The sequence below is a fragment of the Lissotriton helveticus genome, chromosome 11 (assembly GCF_964261635.1).
Source record: "Lissotriton helveticus chromosome 11, aLisHel1.1, whole genome shotgun sequence".
NCBI classification, from domain to species: Eukaryota; Metazoa; Chordata; class Amphibia; order Caudata; family Salamandridae; genus Lissotriton; species Lissotriton helveticus.
The window spans coordinates 312106016-312122204 of record NC_136072.1 but is presented as its reverse complement, the minus strand read 5'-3'; the positions used below and the strand labels follow the sequence as shown (position 1 = coordinate 312122204).

The 16189-nt window shown below is 49.8% G+C and overlaps 1 protein-coding gene across 1 annotated transcript in view; it reads right to left on the bottom strand.

Annotated features, from left to right (window-relative positions):
• Positions 1–16189, bottom strand: part of SAP130 (Sin3A associated protein 130) — a 696083-nt gene that overhangs the window by 396455 nt on the left and 283439 nt on the right. Inside the window, exon 11 of the mRNA XM_078665599.1 lies at positions 3391–3495. Within this exon, the coding sequence (XP_078521725.1) occupies positions 3391–3495 (105 nt within the window). The remainder of the gene's footprint in view (positions 1–3390; positions 3496–16189) is intronic.

Genomic DNA, 16189 nt, shown 5'->3' with positions numbered 1-16189 from the left:
AGTAGATTGGTGTGGAGGAGTAGATTGGTGTGGAGTGGGGTAGGGTGGAATGGGGTAGATTATGGAAGAGTGCAGCACAGTGGATAGGATAAAGTTGAGCGGAGTGGAGTGGGGTATGTTGGAGTAGGATAGACTGTGTGGATTACATTTTAGTAGCTTGGAGTGAAGTGGGTAGAATGGAATGGATTTGGGTAGATTGGAGTGAGATAGATAGTAGTGATTTATTTTTGTTGGTAAAAAAATGTATTTATTGTATTTCCCAGCAAAAGAACATCCAAGCAGAAAGTAGAACAATAGAAAGGCATTTCGCATTACATATTGGCAGAAGCATGCAATTATCATATCATAGTACATATAGATACAATTTTCTGTCGGTTATACATTGACCCAGGACTTAGTATATGACATGTTCTAAAATGTATCCATAAGTTGCATTGGATTCCACTTTACCAAAAATAATACATCATCACTTAAAGACTATTTCTGCTAATGCATGCATCTCTGATCAGTGCGGGGGACTAGACCTGCCCTTCTCCTACCTCGTCTGTTACAACAATTCAGTCCCCAGTGTGTGTACCTACAAGCATGCGGTCAGGCATATTATCAACCGGAATTTTCCTTTAGGTACTCCATTAATGGCTCTGTAGTGGGGTATTTTTGATTGGGATAGATTGAAGTGCAGTGGAGTAGATTGGAGTGGGGTAGACTGGAGTGGGGTAAGGTAGATTGAGATAGAGTGGAGTAGAGTGGGGTAGATTGGAGCGGTCAGGCTTGAGCGGGCGGACAGGAGTAGGGTAGTGTGGAATGGGGTAGGGCAGAATGAAGTAGGGTGGGGTGGGCTGGGATAGATATGAGTTGCATGTGGTAGTATGGGGTGAAGTGGAGTAGGGTAGATTGAGTAGAATAGAGTGTGGTATATTGGGGTAGAGTGGGATTATTGGGTGGATTAGAGTGGGTAGAGTGGAGTGAGGTTGGATAGATTGGAGTGGAGTTAGATTGAACGGGGAAGAGTGGAGCAGGGTTCATTGGGTTGGGGTAGATTGGGTGGATTAGAGTAGGGTAGGTTGGAATGGAGTTGGGTAGATTGGAGTGGGGTATATTGAAGAGGGATGATTGGAGTGGGGTACTTTAGACGGAGTAGTTTAGAATATAGTGGGGAAGATTTGACTTGGGTAGAGGGGTGGGGTAGTTTGGGGTGAAGAAGGGTAGACTGGAGTAGAGTGGGGCACATAGGTAGATTGGGGAGGGTCATATTGGGGAAGGTTAGATAAAGGGGTAGGGTTAATTAGGATGGGGGAGTTAGGTTTGAGTAGAGTTGGGTAGGTTGGAGTGGAGTGGATTTGGGTAGAGGGCAGTGCAGTTTGGTAGAGTGAAGTGGGGTAGATAGGGTGGATTGGAGTGAAGTAAATAGCGGTGGAGAGGGGTAGATTGCGGTTGATTGGAGTGGGGTAGAATGTGGTGGAGTGGGGTAAATTGGGTAGTCTGGAGTGAAGTCGGGAGACTGGACTGAGTTGGATTGGGGTAAATTGGAGTGAGTGGAGGGTCAGATGTTGGTAGATTTTAGTGTATCGTAGATTGGTTAAGTGGGGTAGATTGGGTTACACTGAGTGGCGTAGGGTAGACTGGAGTAGATTGGAGTGGAATAGATAGGGGTAGATTGGTGGATAGATGGGGGCAGGGAAGATTATAGTAGGGTAGATTGGGGTAGGGTATTTTGGAGTGGGGTAGAGTGGGTTAGATTGAAGTGTAGTGTGGTAGATTTGGGAAGAGTGAAGGGCAGTGTAGTAGATTGAAGTGGAGTAGAAGGGTGGATTGGAGTATGGTAGATTGGAGTGGGGTAAAGTGGAATGAAGTGGGGTAAATTGTACTGGGGACGAGTTGGCTGAGGTAGATTTGGAGTGGATTTGGGTAGATTGGAGTGGGTTGAATTGGGGTACACTGGATTGGGGTGGATTGAGGTAGCGGGGTGGAGTAAGGTAGACTGGGGTTGATTGGAGCAGAGTAGGGTAGATTTGAGTGGCGGGAGGTAGAATGGTGTGGAGTGAGGTAGAGTGGTGTGGAGTGAGGTAGAGTGGTGTGGAGTGAGGTAGAGTGGTTAATAGTGAAATTTAAGTGGGGTAAGATGGATTGGGGTGAGAAAATTAGGGTGTGGTAGATTGAAGCTGGGTGACCTGGAGTGCAGTAGATTGGGTGGAGTGGGGTAGACTGGAGTGGGGTTGATTGGCTAGTTTATACCAGAGTGGGGTAGACTCGGGTACATTGGAATGTAATGGGATTGATTAGATTTGATTGGAGTAGAGTGGGGATAGATTGGAGTGGAGTTTGGAAGGTGGTGTGGAGGGGAGTAAAGGGTGGTATAAATTGGAATGGTTTGGAGTTGAGTGGCATGGAACGCTGCCAATAGTATTAGAGTGGAGGGGCGGAGAGTGGAGTGGCATGTCGTAGAGTGGTATTGCACAGAGTGGAAAGGCATGGAGCGTAGTGTAGAGTATGCATGGTGTGGTGGTGCCCTGCCATCACAGACAACACATTTTCAACTGAAATGACCATTACATTTTGACCGAAATATGGTTTTACTGCACAGAAACGATAATGGGTGCAAATGTCATAACCTAGTGTATGGATGTTATGACCATATTTAAATACTTGTTTCCACTACACTTTAGAATTGCAAAAATATGGGCTTAATTTGTACTAATTCTAAAATATTCTGAAACTTCAGCACAGTTGTTTATTATTTTTTTTGTATGCTAGAAGAAAAAAACACACATACAAATATTCATCTTACATGGGTATTCGGTAGGATTGGCACATAAATTCTCACACTTTTAAGTCAGAGAAATAAAAATAAACACCAAGTTCCCTGGAACAGAGAACTTGACATTTGGCCTGTCTTTGAATACACAGCAAATGTGACAAGATAAGAAAAGGATTTAAAGGCTTGTTTACAGAAAGCAAATTTGTGGAACAATACAGTAAGCAAGGTTTGGGCAACAGGGGGATGAACACAAGCTGGACAGCCTAAAGCAAATAAAGCCAGCAAGATGCGGAATGCATGCCTAGGTCATCTTTCTGAAGGTTCCAAAAATGTCTTTAGCAAACAAGTAGGCTGAAACATAAAAAATTGGCAGGCGCCGTCAAGAACTAGCATTGCGTATCTGCTCCTATTCACACAAAGCTCTGCAACACAACCTGCTTAAGTGCAGCCTTCTATTCACTGCTCCATGTTTGAAGCAAGGGACAAAATACATCCCTCACAATTTCAGTTGCACACCCTGAAAGGACGCCAGAAATCAGATTCCAAACGAGAGTACTTAACGTTCGCCAGGGCTTTAACACTATCTATAAATGCTACAATACAATCAAGTATAAACACAGCTTGTCACTCACCAACAGGGATGTTTGAGGCAGTCACAGCCGTGGCATGAGAAGAGTGGGAGGGCATTGTCATGGTAACAATGCTACTTGTGGGTACTTGTGTATGAGACAAAGAACCTGAAAATAACAAGGAGATGAAGAAACAGGATATTGAGCACCACCAGTTAGCATTCCAACTAAAAGTTGTACCACTGAAACATAACAACTCGCTCCTAATTCACCAATTGATCCTTTTTTAGTATTTTATGCTTACAGGTTGCTGACTTTAAGCATTTGATCTATATTAACAATAATCATATGCCACTTATATTTATAGCTCCGCATAAAGACTGCTAGTGCTCAAGTCTTCCACACACACAAATAAATTCAGAGTGGACTTTGGGTAAGCCCCTTCAGCAATTGCGGGTTTAAAGTGTTTTTTTTCACATTTTGTAGCAGCCTGTAGGAGTACTGTGCAGTTATACATGCTGGGGAAGTCCTAGGTGAAGGCCCTTGCAGTTCCTTGGGGCCCGGAAGTACACCAGATGGAGCCAGTAAAATGCCAAAGAGCCACAGCTTTGCTTAATGAAATTCTTCCATTGCTGCTGCATCACCGGCAGCCCCAAGAATTTGGCTTGCCTTGGGACAAAAATCGGATTTGACTCTGAAGGGAAATGGTGTCACAAGAGCAACTGGGAGGCACACTTAATGCCTTTGCACCTTCTCTGAGTTTAAGAGTAGTGATGATGCAGAGTCCCGCTTGGACTTTTTATGCTTTTTCTTCGATTTACTCAAAGACTTTAACAGACTATGATCAGCGATGAGTACAGGATCTTCTGATCAAACTACTGCGACAAAATCTTTAGGTGCTTGGCGGCGTACAGATTCATCTCACACTCCAGGATGGCCTTGAGATTCATCCAGGCACAGTCACTGTAGGCCATGGAGTCCTGTCTAGACCCCAGCCAAACCTGATTGGGGTCTATCAAGACATTGGCTTGCGATAGTGCCTACAAAGTGTAAACTCTGTAGACTTGGGAGGTGACATTTTCCTTTACACACCTGATTTTGTAACCACTTTGGAGATAAAGGTCTCATGGAGAGACAAGGGATAGATTTGTATTGGTAAGAAAGAAACTGATGTCCGTGTGCGTAAGTGGCACCTATATGCTGTTCCATGAGAAACATCTGGAGAGGTACACCGTTGGTATGCACTGAGCCACCTATCACTGCTGGGATACTAATCAACAATTTACAGATCTAGTCTGGTGATTGAGAAATATTCAAAAGGTGAGGAATCTGTTAAAAGTATCTACCAGAAAGGAAGCGTAAAAAAATACTTTGTTATATATTTTATTTTGTACATATACGTTTTCTGGCCTGTACTGCTCGAGACATGCTGATTATTATTACATACACCCACTTACACGTCCCTAAATATACATACACAGATGCATAAGATATCACACACTGACCTCAAAACAAATTACATTTTACATATCAGAACTGCACACAACTGCCTAGAAAAGCGTGAACACGCACCACAATTAGAATTTCCAAATCCACTCTTTAGTCGTTGGGCAGACTTAAATCTCTCACTAATACACTCTGGGGTACACATACACAATAACCAATGCATACATTCAATCATCACTCCTACTAAGAACGCACACTGATCAGTCCCACCCAACAAGTGTTAACACATTAATAGCTTTTAGAAGGGTGGGTAAATAAAGAAATCCCCCCACCACCCAACAAGGGCAAATGACCAAGTCTGCTTCAGCCACACCCTCAAAGTTGCTGTAATCTTTCCCTTTTCCTGCTTTAAATTTCCCCACAGCATTTTATACATTTGTCTTATTCAATTGTATATTTTACAACTATAAATGCTTGTTGCGTTTGACTATTTTTGGTTTGCAGAGTTATGTAGTTTTAGGTTTGCGTTAGTATGATTTAATTACTTGCTATGCTAAGTTGAAGAGTTTATTGGTGCTTCATATTTCATGTTGATTTGGTCACTGGTCACACCTATATTTAAACAGTGTGTCGGAGAGAGTAAGTAGGATAGAGGTCATTTTTACTATTCTCTGTAATATTCAACGAGATAACATGTTGAATGTTCATTGGAAGAGGCCAAAGCGATATATAAACTTGATGCAAACGAGCCATAGGGAGGAACTTCCAGAAAATGAGCATTGGAGGTTTGGTGTAAAAGCTGCAAACATCTTGAAGACAGGGACACTGGCTGTCACCTTGAGAAGGCCAGACAGCTTTATCAGCTTTACTAGAACACAATAACCGCTGGGAGGTGGAGGAGTGACAGCAACTCCTTTTCTGCAAAGCAACATCTTTGTTATTCCATTAAAGTATGTGGGCGAGGAACAAAGCCATCTAATAATTTTTTGCGGATCCCTTTTGGTGCTAAAGCAGGTAGCCAGAGACAGGAATGGAGGGTAAATGCAGAAACACGCTGAATTACCTTATTGATGTTGCAGTTTTCCCTTTTACCCTGATTACCACCATTTAATTTGATCGTGTAGTCCTTGCTTTACATACTACATAGGATAGGATTTAGTTTTTTTATAATTCTTTTTTATTTCAATCCATAACATGATTCAATATACAAAAGTTTCTTTAGAAAATAGAAACAGAGACCCGATCAGGGTCCATCACAATACTTAAAATCATCAGACAGTTACAAACAAGGTAAAATTGTGATACCCAAAAAAAAAACGGATACAATACAAATTCATTTACTCTTTCATATGCTCAATCATGGGCCCCCAGATCTGTACACCCAATTTCCTTCTTCGTATGCCCTTAAAGGGAATACAGGCTGTAATCGAGATTATAAACAGCATAAAATCTACCTCTCCACATCACAAAAGTGGGAGTTTCTTTCTGTAACCAAACTGAAGCAGTACATAGCCTTGCCACAGCTGTGGCTATGAAGATTAAATAGCAAAACATAGGCACCACCCGTCACTCCATCCTACTATCCCCAACTCCGAGTAACAATTCCGGCGAGATATCAATTCCTACCCTATGATCTCCATTAAAAACACCTATCTTATCCTTACGTCTTATTGCCTCAACCAAAAGATTAGGCTTTATCACATTCTGCTTCTGGCTTTTATTTAAAAAATCACGAATTTGTAGATATTTCTTTTTTAAAAATGCTTTTAGGTAGAATTTATTTTTCAGCAAAGTTAGAAAAAAGAGGAGAGACCATCATTGTAAAAATCACCTATTTTTCTAATTCCCTTAGCTCTCCATCAGTTATCAAATCCTAAAAGATAGTCGGCATTAACGGTGAAGCGACTGTAGGTGTATAAAAACAAATCGCCTCGATCTGAAGGCTTCTCTGCACTGCCTTCAAGACCTTAAAAGCAGTTAACAAAACCTTAAACTGTTTTTTTTTTATAAGAGCTTGGCTCAAAAATCCTAAATAAACAATTCTTGGCCTCTGAACCAAGCAACATCTGATATATAGACGGTGCTTCGGCGTAATTTCCCACCTCCTCCCCTGTTAGTAGAATTTGCATATTCTGTAGAATACAGATATAATAATAAAGTGTAAAGTTAGGGACTACTCAACCCCCACGCTTACTAGGTAATGTCATGAATTTAAATGCCCTGCGAGGCTTCCCTTGGCCCCATATAAATATGCCACAAATGGACTGCTGTCTTTGCAACTGTGCCCGATTTAGTTCCAGTGGTACTGCTCTAAAGTAGTATAAAACTTTGGATAGAATATTCATTTTACGGACATTACACCTCCCAACCAATGAAAGATGAAGACATTCAATATGATCTAATTCTTGCTTGATTCCAGCGAGAATCGACCCAAGTTGACCTCTACTAGTTCCTGTAGACACCATGATTTTAACACCAAGATACGTAACTTCATCCGCTACTCTAGGATCACCGGCATAAGCGGAGATGGTGAAGATAATCTGTGTTTTGGTCGGGTTGAGTTTATATCCTGATACCTCCCCAAACACATGCGCAAGCTGTTCTATCTCAGGGTGTGAGAAAGTGCCCTCTTTCTGCATGGTTGCCCCCACTTTTTGCTGAACTGCTGATGTACTTTAAGTGAGTGTGCCCTGGGCTCCAGCCAATCAAGTACCCAGGGCATATGGTCTTTCCCTAAAGCTGCATTGAAGACCAAACCCAATTGGCACGCTCTGGCCATGGAATCAGTCCCTGGTAATTGGCACCACAAGTACCCAGGGCACAGTGACAATGGTGCTGGGAGTTTGTCATTACAAACTCCACAGTACCATGTTGGCTTTACTAAAAACAGGAAAGTTTTGTATCAAACTTCTCAGCACATTAAACACACAGTGATGCCAGTATGGGATTGAATGAAAAATGCACCGAGGGCATCTTAAGATGCCCCCTGAAAAATGACCTAACACTAGTGGCCAGGCTGAGTGGCTGCTCCCCAGCTGCCACCACCAGACATGTCTCTGGACCTTTGGGTCGAGAGCCTGCCGCTCTTGGGGGACTGAACAATGCACATAGTGGGACGAGGTGCTAAGCCTCCTCCCCCAGGATGGGCAGGATCCACGAAGGGGAAGCTTCAAAGGCTTGCCGCCTTGTGAGCTTCCCAAAGTCTTTTGCTGTTCCCAGCAACTGGTCGCCACAAGTCCTGACCCCCCACTTTGGACGGGAGACAAGGAGGAAAAACCTGTTGTGTGTCCATTTAGATACCGTATATAGGTTTCCTTGATTTATGTCCTTATATAGGCACAATTCGCATTGCCCATATTTAGGCATAGAAATCCAGCCCTTATTTAGGCATTGCCCATGCTAACCAAATACAGGCATGTTCACCTACATCCGTCCATCCACGTCACAACGAGTTCTTGAAAACCAGACTCTTAAGCCTTTAGGACTTCCCCCGCTTGGATTATTGATTTCTCCAAGAACTCATTTATTATGCATGAACATCTATTCCTTAGGGGTTCATTCAAGACGTTCCTCTACCTGACTTCTATGTCAATACTGGCATTCTTAAACACCTTCAAGATATCCATCTATCTAGGGGGCGTGGCTACGCACGCAATGGTGGAGGACGCGTTAGGGTAGAGCTCCGTGCTGAGCTCCCCTTCCCTGGGCCAATTCTCCGTCCAAATTGCGCGCAGCAGCCCAAAACTTTGAGCGGACCTTCACTGGGCAATACTCGGCACTGAGGCCGAATTTGATAACGGAGGCCCGGAGAGTCCAGCACCGGCCTTTCCTGAGACCCGCCTGCGGGGCCAGTGACACCGGAGTCGGCGGAGTGATCACGGGAGGCCGCGGCTTGGGCCTACCACACAGGCCCCATACTGCGTTCTTCACCCGGGCGGGACCGGACCGCCCGGAGACCATCGCCGAGGGGCAGGAATACTGGCTGCTGGGCGCCCTGTCCATCACGCAGCTGGACGCCCACGGGGGGCCCGAGGTAGGAGCGGAGCAGGCGCCTGGCCGAAATCGTCCGGCTACAGAACTGCCGGGGACCCGGGAGAGAAGCGCCCCTGCTTAGCCGTGCGGAGACGCACCCGTTGGCGCCGCGACCCCAGATAGGAGGCCGAAGACCAGACGCGACCTGCAGCGGCCCTCCCGGTGACTCCCGGCGACATCGGGCTCCCCCCGGTCTGGAGGGGGGGCCACGAAGGCACAAGACAAGGGACTGGCGCGCAGGCCCAGCCTGAAGATCCCACCCTGCGCCGCGCGGCCCACACGGAGGCCGCGCGGCCCACACGGAGGCCGCCGCTGCCCTCGGGGAGCCTTTGAGTGGCCTTGGGCTCGACCTGTGGAACGGACATACCTGGCCCCCTACAGCCACAATCAAGGGGGCTGCTCCCAGGAGTAAAGCTGGCGGAGTGCCTGAGAAAGACCCCCGGACCCACGTGGCGGAACTGTCGGGTGGCTGTTGGCGCTGCCCGCGCCCTGCGGGCCCTCTCCTCTGACTGTGCAGCCACAGTCCGGCCACATACCTTGCTGCTGAGTGGCCGCAATTGAAGGGCCGACCGATCACTACATGGGGGCCCACATCAGTGCATGCGGCGCGACCCTCATGCTCCTGGCGAGGTGCGCCGCCGCACGACCGACGGGGTGCACAAGCAGAGGGCGACGGACGGATCGGGTGTTCGGCACCAAGTGAGTGACCTACGACCATACCTGCTGCAGTGGAGGGAGCCCGCGAATAGCCCTGGCCCACTTTGAGAGCGGGACGACGGGAGCAGACCTGAGGAGGGGACTGCTGAGCTGGCACGAGCCACGACCTGGTGGGAGAGACGAGTGAGGCGCCGGCGAGCCGCCTGAGAGACGCAGCCTGATGACCGGGCCTGCCACGGGAACAATCCTGTCCTGCACCACCTGAGACGCCGGCAAAGCGGCTCTGCACATGTCCGGCGGAGTGAGGACGCGCACCGGGACAGGGGGAGCCCCGCCAAAAGGAAGGACAGGCAAGTCGCAGAACAAGATGGCCGCAGATCAGGTAGCTGCGAGGTTAGACAGTGTGCTTGCAGCCATGGAGCGCATAGAACAATCGCTTCAACAGACCAGAACATCCTTGGAGTCGAAAATTGACAGTGTTGCGATTGACCTCACCCACCTGCGTGACGACCACAGGAAGTTGACGGACCGGACCAAGACGCTGGAAGGAGCGGTGAAAGACCTTGAGCCCAGGGTCACCCAGACGGACAAACACGTGCAGGATCTCCTTAACAGGGTGGATTTCTTGGAGGACCGGGCTGAGGATGCGGAAGGAAGGGCGAGACGCAATAACATTCGACTTGTGGGGGTCCCGGAAAAATGGGAAGGGAACCGACCCGCACAACGAGTAAAGGACTGGCTCAGGGAACTACTGCCCGCGGACACGCTCTCGCCGCATTTCGTGGTGGAGAGGGCACACAGAGTTCCAACGAGACCCCACACCGCGGGCATGAACCCAAGGCCACTCCTCTTCAGGATCCTGAATTATAGGGACAGAGACACAGTGCTGCGGGAAACCAGGCGTCTTGGTGAAGTCCGTATAGACAATGTAAACGTAATGTTTTTCCCGGACTACACAGTCCAAGTACAGCGTCAAAGGCACGATTTCTTGGAGGTTAAGCGGAGACTCAGAGAAGCGGGCTTGAAATATTCCCTCCTCTTTCCTGCCAAACTGAGAGTGGTGGCACGGGACAAGACCTACTTCTTTAACACCCCAGGGGAGGTCGGTGACTGGCTGGACAGTGGTACAGATACGACGCCGAGACAGGTACAGGGGAACGAGACGAGGCTGCGGCAGCGCGGACCACGACGCCGCTGTGGGAACAGGGGTCAGCAGAACCGACGACTGGAGGCACCATCGCGTCACTCCCCACCAGCGGATCAAATGCTTAAGGAACAACAGGATGCGCTCCGCCGAATCTCCCAATTGAGCAACTCGCCTGAATCGGACGTCGCCGCGGACCCTAGCCAGCAGATCACTCCCAGTGATGACGAAGCCATTTATGGGATACCAGACTCCCAGGTGTCTGTGGAACTTCCGGAGGTCACACCGCAGACGGCAGACTTGCTCCACTGACGGAGACAGCACACACAATACGAAGATCTTACTGCAGCGACAAGAATGGAGCGATGACTGAAGGGACAATCGGTCATGCTACATGCTGGGAGTCTGCCGGGGGGGCTCCCGCGACCAGGATGGCGGATGGCCTTACCATCGCACTGTGAGTACTTCTCCTCGTCCCGTGGCCCTCGAGAAGGTAAGGTGGTGATGGAACAGTTTTGCCATATTTCCCGCTCCTACCCCCCAGGTCTGTGATACCACCTCCCCAGCTTCAGTGCGTGGCCGGGGGCTGCAGCAACCCCCTATATCATATGACTTTCTCGCACTGTGTGGACGGAGAGTCAGCAGCCGTTTGTACGCCCACTACAGAGACAGGCAGAGGGGGTGCATCCCCCATGGAGCTAACGACGCCGGGTTCTGGCGCACTGAATTTGGCTGCATATACACTGACCCATAAGGCCCAGGGAAGGGCTTTTGATCTTCCTTACTGTGAACCTAATTGAACCGTCAGGACCGTGAGTAGTGCACGATCCCCCTAGATTTGAAGAGTATGGACGGTGGCCCGTTTCCCTGCTGCCCTTTTGGTATTTCAGGGGAGTTTCCCTACAGTTGGGTTTTGTTATTACATGTTTTTTCCCCCCTTTTTAATGTCTTCCTGACCTTTCATGAGTGCGGAGGGGGGGGTGGCCGGGGGAGAGCCGGCGGTGGAGATAATGTGAATGGGTGCTGGACTGCAATTGCAGGGGTGGGGAAGGGGAATATACTGATGTACAATGACGACGAACAAAATATGTACCTGGAATATTAGGGGTATGCACACACCAGCACGCCGTTATCAGATATACTCATACTTGAAAAGACACCAGGTACACATCGCGCTACTGCAGGAGACACACTTGAACAAGGCGGAGGTGGTCGCACTGCGACGTAGATGGAGGGGGCAACTGTATGCTACTGAATACTCCTCGTTTGCCCGGGGAGCGCTAATATGGGTAAAGCCAGGTACTCCCTTTGCGATGACTGAAGTGCTAACTGATCCGGAGGGCAGGTATGTGCTGGTGAAGGGCCGCATGGATGGGCAATCTATAGTATTAGCGTCCATATACTCTCCGAATACGGAACAGGGGGGCTTCCTGGCACGCGTCTCGGAAAAACTGGCGCCCTGGCACGGAGTCCCCTGGGTTCTGGGAGGGGATTACAATACGGTATTAGATCCCGCACTGGACCGCTCGGCCCCGCCTAGGCACGATGCCACGTCTCTAGGAGCCATAAAGGCACTCACCCAGTGGGCGGCACAGTGGGACCTGAGGGATGCATGGCGCGCACATCACCCTAACATTAAGATATACTCCTATTACTCAGGGGCACACTCGTTACATGTCCGCCTGGATAGATATATGGTGTCATCAGAACTGTTACCACACATAACTGACTCACAATATCTTGGCCGAACGCACTCTGACCACAACCCGCACACGCTGCTCATAGCCTGGGAGCGTCCCCACCCGCCCATCCCCACGTGGCTCTTACAGCCGGCCCTGCTACTAGACGCCCCCTTCCGCGACTCCCTGCAGGCACGCGTGGCAGATTATTTTACTGACAACTCAGGCACGGCGTCCTCCCCGCAGGTTGAGTGGGACGCCTTCAAGGTGGTGATGAGGGGTCACTACTTGGGCACACAGGGCGGTATACAGAAACAACTAGAGACCGACCTACGCCGGGTGGAGGCTGAATTGCTCTGCCGGGAACAGGAGGCGGTAGAGGGGACAGACACCGGGCTGGATGAGGCCCGCGCGGAACATGAGGCACTACTAGAACGACTGCGTCACGTTAATTATGCGGCGCACTCGGCGCGGACACACCAATACAGCGACAAACCCGGCAGACTGCTAGCCTGGCTAGTCAGACAAGAGAGCCGTACTGAGCCGATATCAGCCATCCGGACGAACATGGGAGACGTAATGTACACACAGAGTAAGATACATCAGGCCTTTGTGCAGCATTATCAGGCCCTATACAGATCGCAGCTGAGGGTTTCGCCGGCGACCATAGCTGATTATCTAGAGAACATCCCACTACCGTCCCTTACAGAAGCGCAGAGGGGAGACCTGGGGGCGCCTTTCACGCAGGAGGAGTTGCGTGAGGCTATCTTCGCACTATCCAATGGCAAATCACCGGGCCCAGACGGCCTGCCTGCCGAATTCTTTAAAACCTGCTCAGATACACTGATCCCGGAACTGCTCAAAATGTATAATGCTGCGATAGAGGACTCGGCGCTTCCTGCTACGCTAAATGAAGCCAACCTGGTTTCTCTTTTGAAGCCAGGTAGAGACGGAACCAACATGGGCTCCTACAGGCCCCTGGCTATGTTGAACACCGACTATAAGATCTTCACCTCTTTGCTGGCCCATCGCCTGGCTACAGAGGTCCCTGCCTTGGTTCATACTGACCAAAATGGTTTCGTGCCAGCGAGAAGCACCTCGCGCAACATCCGCCGTCTCTTCCGTGTAAAGGAAACAGCAGTGTCTCACTGGCCGAGATCGGGTTGTCTGGTCCTGGACCTCGAGAAGGCCTTCGACTCGGTGGAGTGGCCTTACCTGGGGGCAGTGCTGGACAGATTTGATCTAGGTGGCGCGTTTGAGGAAATGGTTGATCTCATCTACCAGCGGCCGAGTGTCAGGGTGCGAACGGGCAGGCTACTCTCTGGGGCGGCGCGGATGCGCAGAGGCACCCGACAAGGTTGCCCACTGTCGCCCCTACTCTTTTCTCTGGCAATTGAACCCCTGGCAGCGCTACTACGATCGCGGGGGGCGGGATGGGGAATCCCGCTGGCTGATGGTACACATATAGTCTCGCTGTACGCGGACGATTTACTTCTGTACGTACGAGACCTCACAGCAGTGCCAGATGAGTTGTCGGATATTTCCCAGACATTCGAAACAGTATCGGGACTCAGGGTCAACTGGGCAAAGTCCGGAGTGTACTCCTTCAGCCATGAAACGCAGGAGTGTGACGTGACCCTTGGGGTGTCAGACTGACCTGGTATCCCACCTCCTTTAAGTATCTTGGAGTACACATATATAGAGACTTGGAGAACATATTGGAGGGTAACCTGGGACGTGCCATGTCCTCTTTACGAGCACAGATGGCTTTCTGGAAGACACTGCCCCTAAATGTACCGAGCAGGATTGCTCTAACCAAAATGATAGCTTTGCCCAGACTGCTCTATCACTTTGCCAACATCCCGTCCTACGTCCCCGCTAAATTCTTCCGGGACCTGGAATCAATGGTCCGCAGCCTGATCTGGAATGGAGGGCGCCCCCGTGTGGCCCTGACGAAATTATACTCCCCAGCAACAGAAGGTGGACTGGCAGTTCCTAATATGGAACTGTATTATCTGGCTGCGCAGCTACAATGGGTGACGCACTGGCTGAGTGGCACGCACTTGGATGATACGGCCACCTCTACATATATATGGACACATACACAGATATGCACACTGTTCCATCCCTTGACTAAAGGACCGCGCCTGCTGACCCTACATGTGGCTGTGGCCCGCAAGTGTTTCCTCCGCAGTTTAAAACTGACCCGGGTAGTCAAGCCATATGCCCCTGCGATTCCTCTGTTGGGCACACCCAGGAGAGGCGGAACAGTGACGGCACGCATTCTAGAGTGTTGGTCGGCGGTTGGAGTGGAGACAATGGGCGACCTTTATGCAGACGGAGCTATGCTTCTATTTGAGGAGCTGGCGGAGGGCACGGGTCTGCAGGCAGGGCAGTTCCTGACCCATGCGTCTATACTAAGGGCATACACGGACTCTTGGGGGGATGTTAGGGAGGAGCCGCAGATGCATCATGTAATGCAGTACCTACATGTAATGGGCAACGGTACTCACATCATCCATTGGCTGGCACAGGCTCTCCTCCTACACTCACAGCGGTCCACACAGCCGGCGCGGGACAAGTGGGCGGCTCACCGACGAAGGGAATGGACGGATAAGGAATGGTCCATGATCCTAGCCTGCCCTATGAACATCCCGCGCAACGCCCGCTTCCGAACCATCCAATTTTACATAATACATCAGGCATACTTGTCGCCAGATAGGATCAACAAATACTTCATGATCAACACCGCTGCCTGTCCCAGATGCGACCTGATAGGCGCGGACATTTTGCATATGCTCTGGAATTGCCCCACCCTAGCCACATACTGGGGGGAGGTAACGTTTCTCCTAACGCGCAGTGCTGGCCCTGGGCTACCACACACTTGGGAGGCATGCATACTGGGTCTATATTGCAGACACAAACTAAACAAGACACATGCCAGGTTCTGGGATCTAGGCCTCATTACAGCCAAGCGGTTGATCACTAAACATTGGAAAAAGAAGGAGCCGCCGATCCCTAAGTATTGGTGCGCTTCCTTCACTAACTGGGCTAGGGCGGAAAGCGTGGCTTTACATCGGGAGGAGGTTGCGGGCTTGAGGCAGTTCCCCATTGCGCAGATTTGGGACGGTTTTGTGAGATCCCTCCAGCAAGAAGGTGCGACCAGGGGACTCATACAGGGTCCGCAATGAGCGAGATGACACGGACGGAATAGATGAAGGCACGCTCGGTGAATGAATGGTGTTTCCCCCCCCCCCCCTAGCGACATACACACACTGAGGGCGCTGGTCGTGTGGCGTTTCTAAATCAGTGGGGACTGCCGCCCTCCCAGTTGTTCGGAAAGCTGACACTTATACGCACCACATGTCTGGTACACTAACCAATGGATCGGGAAGACATTCACCTGCAGGCACAATGACGTACAGACCGATTACAGTGTCTTATTGACCGCCCTTCGCGGCATCATTCCCTTTGATGCACTCTCCCTCCCCTACAACCCCCTCCCCCCCTCCCATACAACCACCCCCGTTTATATGTTATGGACTCCTACCTCCCACACGTAGTTTGTCAACCAGGAAGCACACACGAACACCGACTTGGTCGAGGGGACTGGCGCAGGCCACGTCTCTCTCTACAGCTACATGACAGACTACAGAGCCGCCCGCGCGAGTCGCTACACAATGCTGAGTAGAGACGTACGGTTCGGCTATCCCTCGGTGGGTGAGGCGATTCGAAGCGGAGGTAGGCCGCACATATGTCTCATTTGCATCCGCATTATTGACACGCAGCGGAGATCTGCAAGCGATCTTCCTGGGCTCGGGACACAGGGTTGCTGAAATGTTCTCTGATGATACAGCCGACTAAAGGGGACACACCGATGAGAAATGTCCAGTTTACAGAGTTG